Raw genomic sequence first — 23448 nt, 5'->3', positions numbered from 1 at the left:
CTTCCCAGTGGTTTGTATTGCTACATAGTAGAATACCTTTGAGCTTTCCTTTGTAGAGAAGTTTTATATGGTAATCAAGAATTGAAAATCAGTGTTTTGATGATTTAATTATGCAGGTTTATGCCATAACAGTGTTAGTCCTTACACACTTGCATTTCAAATATCATATTAAATTATTAAATTGCACTTTTGTACAATAAACTTACTGTAATGCTCCTTACAAAGCTAGATGGGCCTCAAACCTTTTATATAGTATAGGAGTAGATTTTTCTGATGCTGACAATTACATGGTAAAAGATTATGATTTTTCATTTTAAAACATTCATGCTGTTAAGTGATCTATATTTTATAACTTTCTGAGCTGATGGTTAGCTTGACTTATTACTTCAGTTCTCTTAGTATTTATATGGCACTAAACATATTCTCATTTTATTTGGAAACGGCTTCATAAATACTTTTTCTTAGGCAAATTACAGTAGATTCCACAGGTGATGATAGAAAATGAATGTTAGCTTGTGTTTCTTTTTACAGAGACCTTAGCTGCTATGACATAATTCCATTATACAATGCAATGAAGAAGAAAGTGTTGTCTGACTCTGATGAGGTAAGTGGTGGCGTCTTGGGCACTGGCATTGATACACTGGAGAAACAAGACCGCTGTCTGTCCTGTGGAAGACCAGAGTACTGGTTTCAGTCACTGCTGGGAAGTGGAGTATACCTTTCTGTCAGTACAACGTTTCTTCTTGTCAGCTGGGAATCTGGGTGAAAATCCAGCCTCCTCTCTTTACTTTAGTGCAGAGAGCTGTAATAGTTCGCTGGAGGATGCTGCTTAGACTTCTGAGAGCTTCTCAAAATTGACAGTCACATGAAATGCTTCTCAGAGGGATGGGGGTAGGACTGTAAAGACTCAAATTTTAAGTTTAAAGTATAAAAGAACTGTCCTGCTCATATATGCTTATATTTTTTAACCTTTTTATGCGACTCATTATCTTGCTCAAAGGAAGAAGAGAAAGACACAAACGTGCCGGGGACTTCCACTAGAAAAAGAAAGGTAAATGTTTTTAAATAGTTCAATTTATATTGTTAGTGCTACAGTTGCTGAAATGTATTTGTAAATAATGGAACGTAAAACTGAAATATTTCTAGTATTGTGTAATGTCAGCATTTTGGAAGTTTTGAATTTAGTGACGTGTTGTTCTACTGAGTTGTTCTATGTAAAACTGTTTCTGTCTGTGCTGCTGCACATTGTGAATTCATTTATATCCTGTGGGGAAACTTTTCCATTAGGTTTTGTAAAAGCAGCTAGTTTATTTAATATATACCAGGCAATATTGTCATTTCAGGATCATCAGCCAAAGCGGCGGCTACGTAACAGGGCTCAGTCATATGACATTCAGTCATGGAAGAAGCAATGCCAGGAGCTGCTGAATCTCATTTTTCAGTGTGAAGACTCTGAACCATTTCGACAACCAGTGGATCTTCTTGAGTATCCAGTGAGTATTTTAGAACAAGACAACTGGTTATAATCCAATTGTTAAGTGATGGGTTGGTTTGTGGTTTTTTTAACTTCGACCATTTTTTCAGTTCTTTCAATTGAAACTTCAGGCAGCTGTAGTGACAGAATTTTTTGACATAATTCATTGTCACTTGCTTAATAATGTTTACTGGTTTTCAACTAATTTCAAAATAAATAATACTTCTTTGCTATCTCAGATACTTTTGTTGCTTATGTTATTAAGTAAATTACAGCTTTTAAAATAAATTGCAGCTTTGCAATTAAGATGTATTTCATTTTGTGACTGAAAAATGGTCATATATATATATATATGAAATGCATATATTTGGTTGTTGCATATGATATGTTGTCAAGGATCATTGGCTTAATTTCAGAGTATAAAAACTAAAAGTAAGACTATATGATAACTTCAAGTAATAAAGCAAAGATTTTGCTTGCTTTCCTTCCAGCATATCTTTAAGTTCTGTAAAATAGCGCTCCAGGGTGATTAACTTGAGCAAAATTAGCTGTCTCAATTAGAGGAAAGAAATGCTTCTCTTTTGTAAGTCACTAGTAGATCTGTCTTGACACTTCTGCAGCCACTGGGTACCATTATTTTTGAAGTAACCTGAACTTTATGCTGTGTCCAATTACAAGTGGCCCTATGTGCTTGAGATCCTCAAATGAGCTGATAGAGAGCATTCTACTAGGCTTAGGCACGAAGCACACTGCTCCCTGGTGTCACAAGCCTGTTTAACATGCAGAGGCACTCCTGCAGGTTCTATTTACTCTGATAGATTACCTTAAACTTTTTGGTTAAATTTGGTATTTAAGCTTTTACTTGTATGGACATGTCTCTGTTTCTTCCATAGCCTGGAAAAAAATTGTTCTGTCATTGGCTTGAATTGGGTCCTACCTAAGCCTGTGGAGTTTTTAATGCTTTATTGCATTCATACATTGTACCAGGTCTCCATGTGGGAAACTGCTTAGGTTTCAGAAAGGATGTCATAAGCCTCTGATGAGGTTCAAGTATTCGAACTTGATATTTTAAAGCTAATGTGCAAGAACAGTATTAGTCTTAGTCCTTACTTTCTGCTAAGCCACCCAGAAGGCCTGTAGTCACACTTTCATATCACTATTATCTTCATGTTAGTTTGTCAGTAAAGCAACCCTTAGGACACAAGATTCTGAGTTCTGTGTTTCAGTAAATCGGTTTATAAAATTAATTAAATTGTCTATCAGTTAACTTCTAACCTTGACCCTGCTGGGTATGTCTGCAAGGAGGTATGTTGCATATTAGTGGAAAGGAGCAAAATGTCTTCAGCAGTCTTCTACACCTATTTAAAGAGGACATTTTGGTTAAACAGGTTTATCAAACTCATCCTAATGAAAATGATACATTAAGGCTTGGGAAAAAAATGTAAGAAATTATTTGCTTTGCTATTTCTAAACAGGATTATAGAGATATTATTGACACGCCTATGGACTTTGCTACTGTTAGAGAAACACTGGAAGCTGGCAACTACGAGTCACCAATGGAGTTATGTAAAGATGTGAGACTTATTTTCAGCAATTCTAAGGCCTATACACCAAGTAAAAGATCAAGGGTAAGATATTATTGTTTTCCATTATTGTTGTTTGAAAGAACATTTATATCTGAAAAATACAGGACCAAAAAAGCAGAGAGAGAGTGTAATTTGATTGCTTTTAAAAACAAGTTTAATTAATTTCTGATCTTAAAATATAAGTATTTTTGAGAAACTATTACAGCTTTGTATTTGAAGGAAAAGGAATGTGTGCTCTTTAAATACCAAAAGTTCTGATGTTCTGCATGTGTGTTTCAAAAGTAAATACTAGAAAGTGGGTCTAAAGGGAAAACCACATGGAAGAAGAGTTCTGTCGAAGCAGGATTATGAGTACAATAGTGAAATTTCCCAATATTTTGGGGAAGAAACCAGATTTTCAAAACAAACACACAGGGAGCCCCTCCACTTTGAAGGTTGCCCCAAACTGAAATATCCAGGTATAGACAGCAGAGGATGTTGAAATTCTCTGCTGTTCACCACTAATGCAGTAGGATTGTAATGAAGCTCTTGGGATTTCTGGGAAACAGGACAGTTTACATGACATGTCAGCTTACAAAGCTATTCATACTGAGATGTCCTGCTAGTAGTAGGTGCAGTATCTGATAACACTTAAATTATAGAAGCATGTTTACATGTGTTCAAGACTTCAGTGTAGCCTTGCTTCTACTAATATGTTAGGTTTTAAGACCAGAATTATTAACAGCTTTATGTTTGGCTTTTCTAAATAGCAGGTTAATCATTAGGACTTCATTATTTTAAGACTTGGGCACAAATTTCTTAGTAGGTGACTAGCAGGATCAGTGATTCCTCTCCAGTTAGTAGCAGACAGGCCCATTCACTGTTGAGGCATACCCATAAAAAAATTACTCTTTCAGTTGCAACAAGTGGCAGGGCTTTTGGGGCAGGTCTGGATTCTTTTGAAATTTTTCTTTCTCTCCTTGACCTCATCATACCTGACATTAGCTTTGTGTGGTTTCATAGATTCTTTTGACATTTTCATTTCTTTCATGTTTCTTCCAAACAAACTGGTATAGTAATAAATTTGTCCTCCGTTGTTTTACTCAGAAGTAGAAGGTTCTTATGTCAAGAGTTTTAATATTCTAGAACCTATGTGCTTTCAGTGCATGCAGCATTGAATGTGATATTTTTACTATGTCATGCACTTATATTTTTAGCATCTTATTTTGTCACTGATGCTTATTTGAACAGTCAACTGATGTCACTGATGCTTTCTTGAACAGTAAACCTTAGTCATCAGCTTTTTTTTTTTTTTAGCTTGGCACATCAGACACACATTCCTTTGCATGCCATCTCCAGTAACATGCATAGAATCTGTCAAACCTATCCACTCCGGTGCTCAGATGGTTTGGTGTGTCATTAAGTGGGAACTGGTTCAGTACTGTCTTTGTGTTCAGAGAAGGTACCATGTCTCCTCGAAGTACCTAGAGAGGTCGCTTTGGTGTTTTTTCTGTTTCCAGAATTAATAACAACTGTGCCTAAATAATTACTAAAATGAATTTGGGAGTCTCTGTAGATCATCCAAGTTTAAAGATGAGAAAAAAAATTGCACCTACATAATTTCAATATGTTTATTGTACCTGTTGCAGCTAACTTGTTGTATCAATTCATCTATAAAAGGAATAGACTGATATTCAAATACAGGATATAAGGATGCAACTTAATAGAACAGAAAGTAAGAGTTCTTGACCCTAGGTATGATACAGTAAAATTATATTAAGGATCTCTGTGATTTCTGTTGAAACCAGAAAGAGATACATTCTATAAAGGCAATTGAAAAACTGAGTTATCCACTTTTTCCTTTCCTGTGTCATCTTCAGTTGTGATACACTGTTCCAAACCATGAAAATAGTTAAAGCAAACCTCCACGTGGGTTAGAGGTAGATTGTAAATTTCCCTAAAACATTTCTATATTAATCACTTTTTGCTTTTCTAGCTATTGTTCAGTGATAAATAAGTAAAAGGATGCTTTGGAGAAGTATAAAACTTGTTTACTGGCTTTTCTATTTTAGATCTACAGCATGAGCTTGCGCCTTTCTGCTTTCTTTGAAGAACACATAAGTTCTATTTTATCAGATTATAAATCTGCCCTACGCTTTCATAAAAGAAATACTATAAAGAAACGAAGGAAAAAAAGAAGTAGAAGCAGCTCAGTTTCCAGTAGTGTTGCATCCAGGTACATTAATTCCTTTATAGTATTCATGAAATGCTGTGAAATTTTGACATACCTAAACAATAAAACTTAGTGTGTTTTTTTCTTAATACTTCCTTTACTATTCCCTATATTGCAGAATGGTAGCTTTGACATGCAAGTCCCTATGATGTGGAAGAGTTTTAAACTTTACTTAGAGCTATCCTAGTGTAAGTGCTTAAAATTCAAATAACTGCTAAATGTGTACAGTAAAACAGCATCGTTAGGGTAGTGATGGCATCATGCTTTGTCATATAACTATAGTATTTATTGTAAAGATTCACTTTCCAGAAGCTCACAACTTACATGAATTTCCACAGTAAATGCCATATTTTTAACATACTTCATGCAGAGGTGATTGTTTTACTCCCACAATCTCAGACACTAGCATTTAATTTTATTTATTCCTGTAAAATGACAAGGTGGCCATCCAGGATACAAATTGTTACTCCTTTTGCAGCCCTGAAAGGAAGAGGAGATTAATAAAACCTCAGCTGAAGGCAGAAACTTCTGCCACTTCATCATCATCTGCACCTGCACGGTCGACAGCACTGAGACACACTCCGCCTCAGATGAATGGAAAAGCCGCTGAGGCCTCCTCTCTTGTGCGGACTCGAAGCAATAAGGGGATAACAGATGTGGCTGTTACAGAGCAACCATCTACTTCTTCAGGAGCAAAGCCTTTAACTATCAAGCCTTTAATTGCAAAGCCTAATACTACTGCAGGGTCAGGAAAGTCAGGCAAGTTTTGGCGTTTTTGGTTTTGAGGTTTTTTTTTTTAATTAGTCCATGAATGTTTTTAAAGATGAAACTGGCTCTCTGGAAATCTAATATATTTCTTTTGGTTAAGACTGGTTCTGTTTTCAAACTGATGGGCCTTTGAGGCTCTTCAGAGGAAAGCTGAACAAATTAAGCTATGTTGTTTTATCTAGGAAGCTTTCTCCCTTTTGGATCACTGAGTCAAATGGTTTGTAGTAGAACATGTAGTAGCTCAACAAGATTGAATGTAGTATAAATGACTTGATAATTTTTTTTCTTTTTATCCTTCTAGTACTGGAGAATTCAACCAAACATTCCAAGAACCAGAATATTGTATCAAACCCTACCCCATCTGATTACAGTCATAACACTAGGAATAACTCCACGAAAGAAAATCCCGAGAAAGAGAAGCAAATCAAGCGCAAAGTAAAATCTTCCACTGTTAATCCGCAAGGTACCAAATTTCTCTGGAACTTCCTCCCCACCCTCAGAGTTACTGGTGTAGTGACTGTAGTGTTGTACTTCAGTTGTGGGGTAGGGCCATTAGAATGCATTGTGATTTAGCAGAATAGGGAAGTCTAATGGAACAACTCTGTCACCATTAGTTTCCTTCTTGATGAATTAGCATGGCTTTGACTACTCTTAACACCATTTCTATGGTGTGATAACTGTTGTCTAGATGATTTTGAGATGTTAACATACCTGTACTTTCATTTAAACTACTAAAGAAGTCATATTAGAAGTTCCTTAATTGCAAAGCAGACTTCTGCATGGTCACACTTTAAATCCTTTGTGTTTAAACACGTACAACTTCTGTGGGTTATATTTGGGTCAGTAAGACTGAGTGTGACAACATTCTGTGCAGCAACAAGCATAAGGATCAGAGGACCCCAGCTGCATATTCATTCTTTCATTTTTTGGCACAGCAAAAAAAAACAACTATGCAGGATTTACTGCTTCTATTTAGTATATTTGAATGGCCTGCTTGGACCTAGTTCATGAAGTCTCCTGAGGGAGCTTGCTTGGTCTTTTGATGTCAGAATACCTTAAAATTCAAAGCTTCTGTGGAGGCTGAAGTAAGATCTCCTATTCAGAAAGCTTTCCTTTTTATGAAGGAGTTTTGAACTGTTACAAAGATGCTTGAAGCAGGTGGATCCACTAAACATCTTTTCTCTGAAAATGGGGGCACAGTAGTCTGCAAATTGGTTCCCATCTAATTAATCTGCCTACTCCTTTTAATCCTTTCCCCAGGGAGTTCTTTCTTACTCATCCGTGCTTCTGAAAAAGTAGCTTGTGGTCCGATAAGTCAAATCATCTGTCTATTGCTTGTAAGCTTTCTTACAAAGGCCCCAGCTGTTCCACACTGGAACAGATGCTAAATATGCATCTGTTATAGGACGGGATGTTTGGTCAGGTCAGGGGTTTCTGAATGTTGACATGGTCCTGTCTCCTCAAATCCACTCATAGGACTGAGGAGGCCTGTGCTTTTAGTGCATGCTGGTGCACATTCACACACAGCAGAAGCTGTGTGTGGGTGTTTCACCAAAGAGCTGCAGGAACTATCATGCTGGCTATGAGCCTGCTCTTGGCCGTATTTTAGGCAAGGGCTGTGGTGTCAGAACATCTTCCTAAGAGGTCCTGTGATATGCCTCTCTGAGGAAGTTGAGTACCCCTCACATAATGAACACTCGTACCCTGTAAAAGTCTCCAAGTATATTCTGCTGTCTGTTAGTGTGAGAAATCTGTACAAATTTGATTTCCTTCCATACTAGAAGGAAACTCTCTGAGCTCAACTTTGGGTTTCTTAGATTTTGACAGATTGGCAATCACTGTGAATCCATTCAGATATTTTAGTTAAGAAGTTTTATTAAGGCAGTGTGAAAATGAATGTAAATGCAAATCTGTTATGTGACATGTACATTGTACCGTTTCTTTACAGCGGATTGCAAGAACAATGCTTTGGCATCGGGAAGCATTCAGGTAAATGGACATGGAGGACAGCCTTTGAAGCCTCCAGTTAAAAGAGGTCCTGGACGGAAACCCAAGGTGGAGACTAATAACAGTAGCTGTGAAGTGGTGGTGCACAAGAAAAGAGGCAGGAAACCAAAAAAGCTACAAATTGTTGAACAGCAAAAGGTAGTAGAGCAGAATACAATCCAGACTGCGAGGGATATACCAGAGGAAGCCTCTGTTTCTACTGCATGCAATTCTCTTTCTGAAAATAATGTGAAGGAAGACTTGCTACAAAAAAAAGGCCGAGGGGGTAGAAAGCCAAAAAGGAAGATGAAGAGCCGCCCGCCAGGCTCAGACCTCTTAATTCCTGCAAATGTTAAAATGCAAACAAGAAGCAGGAGGAAAAAGACACATGAGCCTATGGAGGAGAGTTCTGAAGAGCTTAAAGATTCTGAACCTCACATGAGAACTAGAAACCAGGGTAGGAGGACAGCCTTTTACAATGAAGATGACTCTGAGGAAGAGCAAAGGCAGCTATTGTTTGAAGACACCTCCTTAACTTTTGGAACTTCAAGCAGAGGCAGAGTCCGAAAGTTGACTGAAAAAGCAAAAGCTAATTTAATTGGTTGGTAATTTTTACCAAGGGTTTTCCTTCAGCATGCTATGAAGCAGGTACAGTTAAGGAACAGCAGAACAGACTTCTGCTTCCCTGCTGCTATTATGGGTTAGAAAGAATATGTTCTGATTTGGGGAGAAAAATTTAGCAAAATGATAAACTGAAAGAACATTCTTTGAAAGAAATATATATTTTAAACTTTTGCTATTTATTGCCCTCCAAATAGGTTATACATTTCAACAGTCATTTTGTTCACAGTTGAGAATTGAAGCAATTTCTGACTGACGTACAGAGTTCAGAGCTACTCTGCTCAAGTCGTAATATCTCTACACAATTGAAAAAAGGTTATAGAAATTTTAATTGCCACAAATTGAAAACAGAAATCTATTTTTGACCAAGCAAGGTACGCTTTGATTGTAAAGTCAAGTTGCCTAGGAAGGCAGACTTTGGCAAAAAATGGCAGTAAATTCACTTGCATTTCTATTAAATAATACAATACCAAACTTTGCTGATCTGAAAATGTTTAATTTCAGTTGTGATGGAACGTTCAGCTGCAAAAGAAGCCTAGCACAGGCCATTGTTTATCCAAGTTCTGCCAAACATAGCAAAAACGTAATCACAAATATATATATCCACATTGGAAAAAGTTTGACTAATGTCTAATTTTTCAGACCTTGATTCTTGTATCAATCACTAAATCTCTGTTTATCGTGCCAAAGACTGAGAATCAGTGCAGTGGAAAACCTTTTTTTCTTTTTGAGTGTCAGTACAGCATACCATTTACAGTGATAAAAACTGTGTCTTGTTTTAAATAGTAAGTTGTTAACATTGTTCTGAAATGTATCCTTTTTGGTACTTCTGGTAGAAAATAATGCACTGGTGGGGTCCTTTGACAGAGATGTTTTAGTCTAAATGTATAATTGGTTAAAGGATTCAAGGAAATTACAGGACATGTACGGAATTATGATGTTTACTTTCTGATCCAGATTGATTGTTGTTTCTACAACTTTAGACATGCTTAAGAGTCTGAAATTACCTACAAAGAATAGTGTATGTGTATATATTAATATATACATAAACACATATGTCTAAAATATTACCCAGGTATAAATTTTTTTCAGGATTTTTTAGATAGCACTAGAATTGAAAATTTTAAAATGTCATACTTTATAGTTTAATTTTAAGGGGAAGATTGGTTATTTTCAATTATTAGGGTTAAAAGGCCAAATCACTTTTTATGCAATCATGTTTTATACAGTGGTCTCATTGCACATTGTGTTTTTCTGCACTTTTTATGGTATATCACGCTGACATATGTCAATATACACCCTAAAGAAAAATTCCATTTAATGATTGTGCCTTGTATTCTATTATTTCTTGCATCCTTACTAAAATTAAGTTGTCTATTGTAAATGATAACTATATGACTTAGGGGAATGTATTGTTATATGTACTGCTCTGGAAAAGAAAAGCAGTTATTTATTTGTTTATGGTACATTTAGTTATTTTATAACTTTACAAACAAACCTTAATACCATTTTCTATCACTTAAAAAAAAAGTATTGTCCAGTTTCAAAGAAAAAAAATACATAAATAGTGGTATTTACTGAGATCTGGTATGGTACAAAAATGTAACCAAAATTTTATGGTTATACTTTTTTTTTTTTTTTACACATCATCTGCAATGTCTGGAAGGGAGGACATGCGGAATTAAGATCTTAAATTTGCACAGATTCTGTATATGTATTTGAGGCCTGATTCTTCATTCTTTAGTTTCTTACAAAAAAAAGTCTAAAAGTTTGAACAAAGAATATTGGTATTTGCCACTAAGAGTAATAGAAATATACTACTGTGGATAGCCATACCTAGTTTTAGGTAGTTCATTTTGCTACAATAAATGGCGGAGATATTTTCCAGATACTCTGAATTGTTACGGATTTGAATTTGGGGGCCAGGGATTAGCTTGTATTTGATTTGTTGGCATATTTATTTTTTCTAACAAGTATTTCTTTTATCATCCAATTAAAATGGAGTCACTAAACATGTGGTTAGATAACAAGCTACATTTGTACAGTTGTAATACAGCTTCACAATTCAAAACTGATTGATTCTACTTGTTAATTTTGTCAAATCTCACTGATGAAGGCAATCATTTGAAAATGTGTAATTTCCTGATGTTATCTGCATTGTAATATATAAAATAGATTATATCTAAAATTCATCTTCTGTATTTACTCCGTTTGTAAGAATGTTTTATATGGCATGTTTATGTATATATTTATATATCAAAAATACCTTGTGTGTAAGTTTTGGAGACTGAAATAATCTGCATTCCCTTAACAGTAGGTAGAAGATTGTACATCTTAATTTTACAAGGATAGAAGGCCTTATCTGCAGAACATGGGTACTGCTTCCCACCCAGTAATATCAGTGACTTTAGCCAGTAAGTTTTTGATTCTTATTAGACACGTTAATGTTTTTCCTTTAAAACTAAACTGGATAATTTGGGTCAAATTTTTATAGAAGCAATGCTAGAAATTTATTAGAAATTAATACCAGATTTATTTAAAAGTTATATTTTTTATAATTTAATTTCACTAGGTTGCAAACTTTATTTATGAGACTTTCGTCACCACCAGACCATATTTTGGTTGGGGAAGGAAAAATGTATTATTTGAGGTGGTCGTGAGATACTGTATCAATACAGAAAAAGAGCTTTTGATTACAGAGTCATAGGTTTTTAAATGTGAGCAATAAACTATTGGTCAGTGTTTTGAAATAATTTAAGAACTATAGTTGTATGTATGTTTTATAATACCATCTCAAGTACCTAACAACTGGTTCAGAAAATGAAGTATCAAAACCTCATATGCTTGTTTTACATTTGCATTGTAAATAACATAGCTTCATAGTCACATACATGCAAATGATCTGGCAGCAATTAACTCAGTTTTTTTTTTTTCATTAAATTCGTTTATATTTGACATGGATATGAGGATACTGTTCTGGTATTTCTATGCTATACTGGGAAATGTTAAAATTGGTATTAGCTGCTGAGTGGTATCTTGATAAGTGTGTTCTTTACCTACCAATGAGGAAATACTTCTGCTTCTGTCATAAGTGTGCTCTAAATGTTTAACAGGAATCATTGTACCTGTGCCTACATACTTAACAATGCTTTAGCCACTTTGTTTCTGTTGTTAGTGTGTTCTTTGGGAGCTGAACTGAAATTTTGCCACTGTAGTGTTCATTATTATTGTCAATATTGAACTAGAGCTCTTTGTCACTCGGCAATGACCAGTGATAACTTTACAGAGAAATGTCTTCCTCAGTGATTCGACTGCTGTGATAAAGATTTTCAGATGTTTATTTGTACAGTGTCTGGTTTGTACCTGTGATCAGTTTGTTGAAAGACTTGTAAGGTTGAGTTGGTTGAGTTAAATATTACTATGGCTTAATATTTGTAAAACTATTAATTGATAAAGGACCCTGATGCAGCACGTATAGCTATTAATATCTATTAAAAAATAAATTGTAGTGTAGAGACAGCTTATTCACTGTATTGCTGTACAAATATTTTTAAGTACCAATTCTGCACCAGAGGCTTTTGTCTTACCAAAAAAAGGACTACAATGCAACACAAAAAATAGCCTGTCCATTCAGTAACTTCAAGCTTGTTACAATTTTACACTGCATTTTTAAATATTTTGCTCACATTTTTTGGATCGAGGACTACAAGTAAACGCTTTAGCGTGTAATTTGAATTTAGGCACATGTTAAATAGTTGACAGATTCTATAAAAGCAATAGGCTTAACTGGATGGGACCCTTTCACCCTTTCACTGTATTTATATAGTAGATTGGAGATTAGAGGTTTTCAAGCTCACTTTGATCAACATTTATTTGTAGCATGTGAATCTTGCTGAAGTAATTTTACATCACTAGTCAGTCAAAATGTAGCCATACCACAATATTTACATTTTGTCCCGAGTCCTCACCTTATTCTAAAATAGTATCTTTTGTCCACAGTAGACTGTCAAGGGTTTTCCTTTTCACCTTTTTTTAAGTGTTTTAAAATATTTAATTAAAACTCTGCTACAGTGCTGTGATAGAGAAGGTACAGGGTTTTGAAACCTCACCTAGAAACAGCAAAAGCTCATTTTCTGTTTATGACCTAAATGAAGACAAATGAACTGTGTAAAATGAGTATATATTTTCTTTTATCCCTGAAGTTCTTGTAACAGATTGGTTTCCAAGGGGACCTAGATATTCAACTGATAAAAGGGCTGTTAGTTTTCTGCTGTAAATTACTGTATATACATGTTCATATGCAGAGGAAAGTGTATTACATTTCATAAAACTGGCCAAGGCTTGACAGTGTGTTTCAAATAACAGATCTGGCATTGACAGCTTACGTAGCTTCTTGTTTTTGAATCGTGAATGCAGTTTGCTCACTTTCTATGATGTCTGGGGGAAAACAGCAGGTAGCTTTTAAACCGGAGCTAACCTCCAGGTGCTCTTGTGTTTCTGCTGATTTTAATGTGGGAATTCGCCATGTCATTTTTACAGTGTGCTAGAGGAGGAAACATGCCAGGAAGCCAGATGAAAAGACAGCTTAAATTGCAGAAAGGTGATTAGCTGCTTCCCCCTCACCCCCCTCATCCCCCCTTTTCCCAAGGTTCTAACAGCCTCAAGGCGCTCTAGAGAGAAACCTTATATGCTGCAATAAAATAAGGGTGAATAAATTTAGCTTTTAGGAGGTACGTAGTGAGACAAGTAGTCATTTGGATCCTTTTTAATGCAGATAAATACATCAGGAAATTCACTTCAAATAATGCAAACAATACATTTTTGGGAGGGAAAGTAGTACTATACTATGAATTTCTACACTGAAAGAACAAAGAATGAGGTCACACAAAGTAGTACTAGAAAGAAATAGAAGTACCTATCATGTACTGTGTGATGTACATGTACTATTTTGTGCTTACAACTGAGTGGGTTGGTTTGCTAATGCATTGAGACCATACAGAAGTTACATTTTTGGACCATACTAAAACTGCAGAAGTGTGGTGGACAACTGGATAATGATCATGTGTGAATTAAATTCTGTCATAATGTTTCAATATGTATAGAATGGAGCTGAACTTCAAGTAAATTACCTAGGAAAGGTTAATTTTAAAACTGACAAGATTTTCAGATTAAAAATTACACTTATTTTGTACAGAATTATGTAAAACACAAATCTGTTGTATGTAATGAGTAACAGTTTTGAAAACTATAATTCTTTAGCTTTATCAAGGCTTTTTTCCTTCCAGAAATCTAGATTATCATGTTATAACCTGAAGTATCTCACCAGGATAACAGTGCCCTTTCTTTTTGTACATATGGATTGGAAATTTCTTTACTGTTATGTGGACACTTTCTATGTTAGTTTTGATGCATAATACTTTGAATCCTTTTATACAAACTAGAATGTACGTGTAAGAATTACTGTCACTGCAATGTAGTAACTACAAACTTATTTTTAAATAAATAGAAAACATGTTTTTCTAAGCTGTCCAACAGTGTTTGTTTATATCTGGTAATTTACTGTGCTATGGGACGATTGGTTGTGTGTTTTTCAGAACTCCCTAAATTCAACTCCTTTTGATTCTTTATGGAATATGGAATAGCGGTATCTGATAGTATGATATAGTGGGTAAGTGGGAATAAACAAAATTGGAACTGGAGCATTCTCTGATAGAGATCAGAATTTGCTATTTGGCAGGGGTTTTCACTAAGCCCCGCAGTTCAGGAGGCAGTATAAAGGCAGTAACGTCTGGCACTGAAGGCACCATGTCGAGTCCTCTTAGTTCACTTTCACACATGCACCCAGGGCACCTGCCTCTAATCCTCCAGGAAGCATTCCCTGTTCAGGTGACAACTGTTTGTACCAGAGCTACATCCAATCTATGGAAATCTGCTTCCCAACAGCTCTAGAAGAAGCTATAAACACTTGAGCAGAGAGAATCCCCTGCCTCCTTGCCTGTAGAGTACTGGTCTGCAGCCTAGCTGCCCTGAGTGGGTGATGCAAGGAATACAACACAGGATGTGTTTTCACAAAACTGCAGGGTTGGTTTGTTTATATCTACATTTTTCTGTTCAACGGATGCAATAAAAAAAGAAATGTGGACTCTGTTTAATTTCACATGTTATTTGCTTTATCAGATGATCTTTTGCTCCTTACATTTCCTTACCTGAAAACACAAGGAAGTGATGGAAGAGACCCTCACTCACCTCACAGATGCAGGTATGTGTACTTCTGGGTGACGGGAATGTGGAAGGGTCACAGTGGAATGAATTGAGTTCCCTGTGGCTTTCCAGACTCCACGTGATGTCTGGCAAAAACAAGACTTGTTTTAGCAACTGAGGAAAAATCTCTGTTCCAAGTGTGAGTTTTGCTCGCTGATATGTTCTGCTTGGAGAAAATAATTTAAGAATACTGAAAATATGACACACTTCCTTTGGTGCTGCTGTTATGTCCTGGAGGTGGTAGGTCTGGTTGATGTGCATTTCCTGTATTACAGAACAACAGTTACAGTGGTCTGCTCATCCAAGCCACTCCAGGTCTATAGTTTTAGTTTCGTTACTGAGAATAGTCTTAAGCAGTTAATAACTTTCTCTTTGTTTTGAAAAGATCTAAAAAAACCTTTTTCTATGTAACTGTGTACAGAATCCTTAAAATACAATTGTCCCAGTTCCCGTTTCTGTGACAGGTTTTGAAACCTACTGTGTTTCTTTTATTTTGCATAGAAATCAAGACTTTGCTTAGGATTAACAGGTGCTGTGAAATGTTGGTACCTGACTGTGCTGTTGGACCATGTGCTGGTTTTAACACAGCAGGAAATTAAACTCCAAACAAGCCACACCCCAGCCCCTGCCCCTTCCAGTAAAGGAGGGACAAAAGAGGAGAGACTATGGGTAGAGATAACTTCCTGAAAACACAAAGTGATGGAATAAGATGCACACAGTACAATACAAAAAGAGAAGGTTTTTTACCCATCAGGAACAAGAACAGAGGTGGCGGATGCTCCCCAAGGGTTGCATCCATGTAGTTTCCCCAGACAAAGGCAATAGGATGATCATTCCCACACGCTGTCCACATAGTAGTCATGGAACAAAGATAGTGTGGTGGGGAGCTCCCATGGCTAACATCTCCCAGCCCAAAATACTAGATAACAGTGATAGACAAACCCCCTGGAAGCTGGGTTATCTAAGTGCCGCTCAGCGCCACTCGGCTGCTCTGCCGAGCTCAGCTCTGTGCAGGTTCTGTGCAGGTGCCTTTGCTGCTGCTTCCAACGCTCCTGTACACCAGGGCAGGGGAGAATGGTCCCACTGGGAATGCCAGCTCTGTGCTGCCCCTGATCACTGTCCCTGCAGTTCCACGCATGGGAGCCACACCACAGCCTCGCCTCAGCACCGTATCCCACAAAAGAATCCTGGGATGGAGTCTGCAGGTCATCTGCTGTCACCCTCCTGCTGGAGCAGGAGAGGCAAAAGTGGCCAACACCCAGTAGGGGCGCCTGTCTTTTCTTGCTGCGTCCATGTCTGGGTGACGCTGTGTTTTGTGTAGAGTAACAACTCAGTCACACCCACACTGCTAAACTCTAACAAGGACAGATGATAACACTCATAAAATGAAGGAAAATGTGTGATCGTTGGAGTTGACCATTTTGCTTTCCAGGTGCAAAGTTTTTGTACCAAAGCCTGTGTTCTTTCCTGCTCTAGCAATCAATATGAGCTTTGCTAAAAATGTTTGTCACTTTTCCCAAAGATAAATGAGCAAAGTGTAATGGCTTTAAAAATTAATCAATGTTGCTAGTTGAAGCAAATGTGAAAATAAAGTAACTGCCAGCAAGCAATGGACAATGTGACTGGAATTTAAATAGCGTAAAATTGAGTTACTGTACAACAAATTCTAATGCAAAATATAATTTTTGTGGCTTTTACTACTGTTAACAGGAAACTCAAAGCCCAAAATGTCTAGTTGTTTTTCTAGCTCAGAGAAATACTGTGCTAAATCTTTGCAAGAGGCTTAATTTACAGTTTGACAGCACTGCAGTGAGAACTTATGAATCTTCTCTTATACTTAGAAATCTGTGTGAGTGCTGAAGGGCAGATAGGGGAGAGAATTTAGGAATGATGTTCCTAGTATGGTAACAGCCATACAAATTTCCTTTGTGCTTCCTCTTCTTGTCTCTGAAATGGGAAGATTTTCCCTAAACTTGGTCTGTTGGCCTTTCATTTTACTTTAGCTACATACATAAATGCAAAAAAAAACCAACTCCAAAAAAAACCAACAACCAACCAACCAACCAACCAAAAAAAAAACTCAACAAAACACAAAAATAAAAAAAAGCAACAAAAAAACACACCAAAAAAACAACCCTAAAGAACCCCAAAACAAAAAAACCAAGAAGGAGAAAGAAAGAGCAGAGGCAGGTGACCAACTCATTCAGCATCAAATTTCTGCAGAGGCCTGTTCCTGGAGGTACTGACTTCAAACAATGTTAGCATTCAAGAGCCAGGCAACCTCAGCTGTTAACTTGTGTTTTGTCTCAGATCTCCGAATCTGACTTTGAACAAGGATATTCAAAATAATAAAAATAATAACTTAAAATGCAAACCTGGTTAGAACCAGTGGGGTTATTTTTTTGAAATTTGAGCACCTTATTCAAAACTTGAATTCTCTTAATTATTAAGGAAGATCGAGTAAGCTTCCATGAACTGATAAAAATTGGAATACAGCTGCCAAGAACTTAAACAAAAAAAAGAGCTACTTAGAAGTCCTTAATTAGTGATCACCTCTCAATACACTGCCTGCTTTTACCCAGCTAGAATCTCAACATGAGGAGCTGGGTATATGTGCAGTCTGTAATGTTGCTGTCCTTCACGGACACCAATTTATCTGCATGCACAAGTACATAGGGAAAGATTAAATATATAGAACTCAAAACTTTTATGCCATTTAATGCTTGTAAAGTGTTTGTAAAATGTGTGTTAATGTTAAACCCTTTTGCTCTATTAAGTTTACAAGGGAAATAGTGATTATTTAGGTAAAAATACTAGAAAATTCACATAAACATTTTCTTAAGAAAGAGCAGATCATCTGAAATGGTGTTATGGTCAGGATTGTTTATTTTTTCTTGCATGCTAATGTATGAAGTTGTAATTTTCCTCGTGCTTTGGCCTCTTCTTTGCCCACCTCTGAGTCATGACAGAGCACACAGGGCTGGTTTCTTTCTGGCCCTTGCACTGAAAATCGTTGCTCAAGCACATGGGGAGTAACCTGTTTTGTAAAAGAAGCATTTTCATCTTGCAGTTTGATTTGTATTAAGATGTGTTACTGTTTGGGTAGTAATAAGTTGCTTGAGTCACACTTTAAAACCTTCAGCCTCCCTGAGGTGTTTAAATGGCTCTTGAGGTTTTGCTCAAAGGGAGCTGGTAGGTCCCAGTATTTACTGCAGCCTGGGCTGGTGTGATGCAAACACAGCCATGATGGCCCCAGCGAGTCTGTTCTCCTTGGGGCGGGCTGTGTGAGGCAAACAGGTTGCTCTGACCTGATCTAGCTGAAGATGTGTCTGCTTATTGCGGGGGGGTTGGATTAAGGGCCCTTGACAAGGTCTGTTCCAACTCAAACCATCTATGATTCTATGATTAAAAAACTATTTTCTTAAGTAGAATTTGTATTTCTAGTTTAAACAAGTATTCATGTGAGTTTTCAAGTGGGCATTCCTGCCATGTTGCATGTTGGTTTAAATCCATCACCAAAAAAATCCATCCTAGGCCTGGTCTCTTAATTCTCACATATTCTCTAGGTATGGCTTGATACCATTTTGGGTTTTTTTCAGTCTTGCCCTTTGGAGAGCTATATTCAGTGAGAAGTGATGGCTAGAACATTTCTTTTCCCTTGGGTGGGCTTGATGTTTGCTACTGATGAATTTCTCTTCTTCAATGTTCCTATTGCTCTGATCTCTCTGGATCATTTGCATTTTGAGTCTGCCTCCTTTGTTTGCTCTCACTCTGATCTGGGTGCCAGCAGCAAATTTGGTGGGTGTTGAATTTACACCAAAGAACTCCGTGACACGATGAGGCTCATGGCTGGGTCTGACCCCCCTGCAGCAGCCCAGCAGGGACAGCCCCGGAGTTTCTGCTGGGCGCTGAGAGTCAAAGACGCTCCTGCTTCAGCTGTGCCGGCATCCAGCTGTGACAAGGCCGGGCCCAGGGGCCGCACCAGCTGCTCTCTGAAGTACCAAGAGCGCGGTGAGAGGCACAACGTGAGGCTGGGTTACAGGGTTGTGTTAGGACACATTTTGTATAAACTTCACATGAGAGAACTACCGCCGGACTTCTATTTGTGACCCGTTCAAGACGCTTGTCCACACTGGCAGAAAAAAATACCTAGGTAAGAAAGTTGAAAATGTTATTTTCTTTAGGTTAGCCTGCAGAAATAAATTAGAACTTTTTCTATCTTTATCTCTTTAAAACTGGGGTGTAAAACCCACGCGGGTGTTTTGAGATTAAGAACTCGTAATCCCGTCTGCCCTGAGAGCTTTTTGTGCGAGGGAAAGATGAAGGCAGCGGACAACCTGCCCACCCGCCTGAGCGCCTGACCCGGGGTCGGGCTCGGGCTCGGCGCTCGCATCTCCGGGGTCATTTTGGGCGTTGTTGTGCAGGGGAGGGCACAACCCTCCCCTCGGCCCCAGCTGCCGCCCGCAGCCCCAGTTGGGAGCGGAGCCGGGGCTGGAGCAGGGGGCTGCGGCTCCCTCCGGGCGCTGACGGCTCGGGGCTGCTGCGGCTCGGCCTCCGCTCGAGGGGTGCAGGCACAGCAGGCTTCTTGCCGATGTTCGGGTGCTTCCAAATATGCACAAAATGTTTTGATTTGGGTTAATTCTATATGGTTTCTCTTTGGGGGATCCGGCTCTCAGAAAGCGGATTTTAGAAGCAGGAGGAAGATGGGCAGCGGCAGAAGTTGTACTGCCGTGCTGTGTAAGTGCTGTGCGCAGCGCGGTACCCATCCCCGGGTCCTGTCCAGCCCCCCGGCCCCGCAGGGTGCTCATGGCTATTTGAATTGTGACTCTTCCTCTACCCCCAACAGACAAGGATAAACAAGTACCCTACAACTACTGATAAGGTCTAAAAGGAGGTTAGGAAATGTTTTTTTCTTTGCTGGTGGCTCTACAGCAGATAATGCAGAAGTGAAAAATACAGTTTGTGGTAAGGCTTCATCATACATTAAGATGTTTCTATATTCTTTGCAAATATTCTTTGAGCCTCCTTTGGCATTGTTTTGTGATCTTGACTACTTTTGCTGGGCAGTTTTCATAAATCTACCTTTCCACGTGCACAAGCGCTGTGCATATCACAGTAACCAAAATTATTTTGCATATTACATAAACTAGGACAGCAGGATCTAGAAGCAACTTGAACACAACTGTGGTGAATTGCTTCTGCTTGCAGGCTGAGTATTCCACTCCAGGAGAGAGCAGGAGCGACAAGAGAGGCTCCTGCAGCGCAGAGTGGGCGAATGCTGCAGTAAACCTGGTACTCTGAGAACACCTGTGTCAACGACACAGCTCTCAGATTTCAGCACGTCTTAGTTCTGATTTGAAAAAGCCTCCCAGCTGTAAAGACGGTAAACGTGTTGCTCAGGTGAAGATCTTGATCGTTTGGGGAAGGAGCAAAGAGACATGAATATGCACTGGAATGGTGCTTCAGGTGGCTATGGGAATGAGGTGATGGCAAATCCCTTCTAACCTAATGGTGGGACTGTGGCACATTATCAACATGCTACAATACTGTAAGTGCCTTCAACCTGAAAGAAAAACCCCTTAGTTCTGTCAGATGTGCAGTTATTACTGAATCCAAACAGAATATTTTTGAGGCCGTCAATCTGGTATTCCAGACGCGTTTAACACACTGAATCAGTTGACGAAGCAGCACAACAAATTTGGTTCATGGACAGCAGTTTTTTACTGCAAATTGGACAACCATACAAATTCCCAGTTCCTTTTTCTTTTTTTTCTCTCTGTTTACAGACAAAGATGCCTATACAAATCTTAAAAGCAGGTTTTTGCTTTGTCTTGTGAGGCAGTCTACTTTAGTCTTCTATTAGCTTTTATAAGTACCATCAAATTTAATGCAGTTAAAGTGGCCTAAATTAAGTGTGCTCTAGCTGTAACCAAAATGCCTGAGTACAGATTGTACATTATGTTATAAACCAGCAAAGCAGCCCGAAGGAAACTATTAAGTACTACACACCTAGCAAAGCTCACAGCTACCTATTCTGTCTCTTTTTTAAATTTTTCTCTTCCTCTTTTCAGAGTAGGGAGCAGTGAAGTGTCTTTGACGAAAACTTCCTGTTGGAATGCCTCACATCAACGCAGCTGCTGCTCTGCAGATTTCCATGCTGCTCTTTGCTCTTCCTGCACAGTATTTCATATGTCAGTGGTATGGAACGGATTCTGCCGAGCGCATCCAAATAACAGAAAGGTCGTAAGACTCACCTTCCCTACTGCATTTATTTGTAAGAGAGTTCTTTTCTCATCCCCAGTGACACCTTGTCCTGGAAAGCTGGGTGGATTGGCTGTTCCTATACAAAACCAACATTTAAATCATATCTTAGGCATTTTTGTGGTTTAATATGACTGTATTTAGTTTCAAAATTCAAACTGCAATTGTTTTCTTCACATAAAAATCTTAATAATCTGCATGAGCGCCTTAATCTCATTCTTTTTTTGGACATTCCAATATACGTTACTAAAGGTTATGTCCCTTTTGAAAGGTGAAAATTAAGCATTGATTAAGTAACATTAGTTCTAATTTCCTGTCACATTTGACACTTACTGTTAAAAAATATTTTCTTGCATAGTAGACTCAGTACAGACTCTTAACCAACAAAATCCACAGTAAATTACTTAAGGCAGTGACAATGATAAGAGTTAAGTAAGGCGTGCCATTCTGTCTATGAATTAAGAAGCTGTGTATTGATAGAATCCCACATGTATCTCCAAATAAAAAGTGGAGACTATTGCATCAGATGCAAATTTTTGATAGCATTGTCCATTGGCAAACATTGGCAGCTTGAAAATGAACCATGCAAAGACAGACTCAGTTGTACATGTGGCCTGTGCAGTGCACTCGCTGTGTGGTTCATCTGTGGAACTCAAATACATGAAGCAGGAAGAGCAAAAGATTGGCCTGATGAAAAGAGAACTAAGCTTGGCTTATGCATAAAGACCCAGAGTGAAATAATTTTCAGGCCTCATAGCATGAGCCAACCACATATTATTTAGATTTATGCAAAAACCTGTAGGCTTTTTTTTAATAGTCTTTTGATTATGTACACCATTTTTAAAATATCTCATGCTCACTAGTCTCAAATAGCAGTTGAAGCTGCAGAATCTGAATGTAATTTAACAATTCCTGTGGTCTGAGTACAGGAAGAAAGCAATCTTGTAATGAAAAATGGTATTTTCCAAAATTTACATACGGTTTACTGATACAAGTGATGACTGAAAGAATATTAATTTGCAGTGTTGATATTAATCTTGAGGAGAAATCGTTCATGGTCACTGACCCTTTCTTCCTTTTTGCTACAGAAGTGAAACTTCAAAGTTTCAATATTAAAAATCTGTATAAGAATACTAGAGAAGGTTTTAAAAACAATTATGATGATGATTTTTACTCCCAAAGGGTAAGTGCCTCTTGGAGCATCTCAACAAGACCTTACTTGGCTCTGGATGAATGGGCAGATCATTTAAAGCAGTGGCTCTCAAAGACAAGGTAGGGTGTTACCGTCTGCACTTAAAGAGGTTTCAGACATGGTCTGTTCTGAGCAGGAAGGCGTGTTGGTGATGGGGAGAGTAAGTAACAAACAGGAAGTATCTCTCATTTGCTTCTTGAGACTGATCTAGAACTTTCTACCAGTTTGAAGAAAACCTTGTGCTTTTATTTAACACAAATATCAAAACTGAACTCCATGTGAAACTAAACGTAACTCATGTCATGGCAGTAATCCTGTACATGTTATCCTTGAAACTTATCTGAAGGCAGAACAATTAGCCAAATTAATGACTGTAAGCAACTACATGTTCGTAGGATCAGATGCTAAAGCCCTGGATGGGTATCTTATGCTGTACATTGTAGTTCAAGAAAATCTGAATTAGGAATCACAGACAGAAATCTGTGGGCTAAGAAGAAGTGAAATTTTGATATTTGGCCATGTAACAATGATTGGTCTAGAAAAAGTAAAATTATATCCGTTTATGCATACATACAATTTTAATTTAAGAAGACTGTTCATGGATTTCTTTTGGTTCATTGAAGGGCTTGTTTGTGAGATTTAATTCTTATAGAGTAGAAATACCCCAAAGGTTTTACTTTGTATGGACCTTCAGAGGTTCTTTACTCTCCATGTATGTACAATAATCAAGGGTGTCCAGGCCTCTGAACTGTGGAGGATCCTGATGTAGTTTCACTCCCAGCAAAACCTAGGGGAATGGTCTGTGAATGGAATTAGCAACTGTGCTCTTCTTAGGTTCACCATAAATTGCTTTTCAACTTTGTGGAAAGCTCCATGCATATCTAAAGATAAAGCCTACAAAGATCACATGATCCACTGATTATTTGTATATAGTTGGAGCTGTTTGTGTCTTCTGAATATTTTATGAAGAATTGGTTATCCTAAAAATAATGTCATTTGAGACCTTCCATATTAGCTGCTGTTTTTAACTAAGCAGTTGGACGTTAAGATTTTTCCCATTCCTCTTTTTGTTAGGTATTTGTCAGCT

General features: G+C 37.8%; 1 protein-coding gene across 2 annotated transcripts in view; it reads left to right on the top strand.

The window, feature by feature from the left end:
- The window catches only part of PHIP (pleckstrin homology domain interacting protein), a 105741-nt gene extending 91571 nt beyond the window's left edge, over nucleotides 1–14170 (top strand). For both annotated transcript variants that reach the window (XM_058835165.1, XM_058835164.1), the window contains 8 exons: nucleotides 532–604; nucleotides 1001–1051; nucleotides 1344–1493; nucleotides 2950–3102; nucleotides 5112–5275; nucleotides 5751–6031; nucleotides 6342–6503; nucleotides 7989–14170. In XM_058835165.1, coding sequence (XP_058691148.1) covers nucleotides 532–604; nucleotides 1001–1051; nucleotides 1344–1493; nucleotides 2950–3102; nucleotides 5112–5275; nucleotides 5751–6031; nucleotides 6342–6503; nucleotides 7989–8635 — 1681 coding nt within the window. In that variant the 3' untranslated portion in view covers nucleotides 8636–14170. The remainder of the gene's footprint in view (nucleotides 1–531; nucleotides 605–1000; nucleotides 1052–1343; nucleotides 1494–2949; nucleotides 3103–5111; nucleotides 5276–5750; nucleotides 6032–6341; nucleotides 6504–7988) is intronic.
- Nucleotides 14171–23448: the final 9278 nt, after the last annotated feature.

This window comes from Poecile atricapillus, chromosome 3, assembly GCF_030490865.1.
Source record: "Poecile atricapillus isolate bPoeAtr1 chromosome 3, bPoeAtr1.hap1, whole genome shotgun sequence".
NCBI classification, from domain to species: Eukaryota; Metazoa; Chordata; class Aves; order Passeriformes; family Paridae; genus Poecile; species Poecile atricapillus.
Note: the sequence above shows the minus strand (reverse complement) of the source record. Positions and strands in the feature narration are given on the sequence as shown.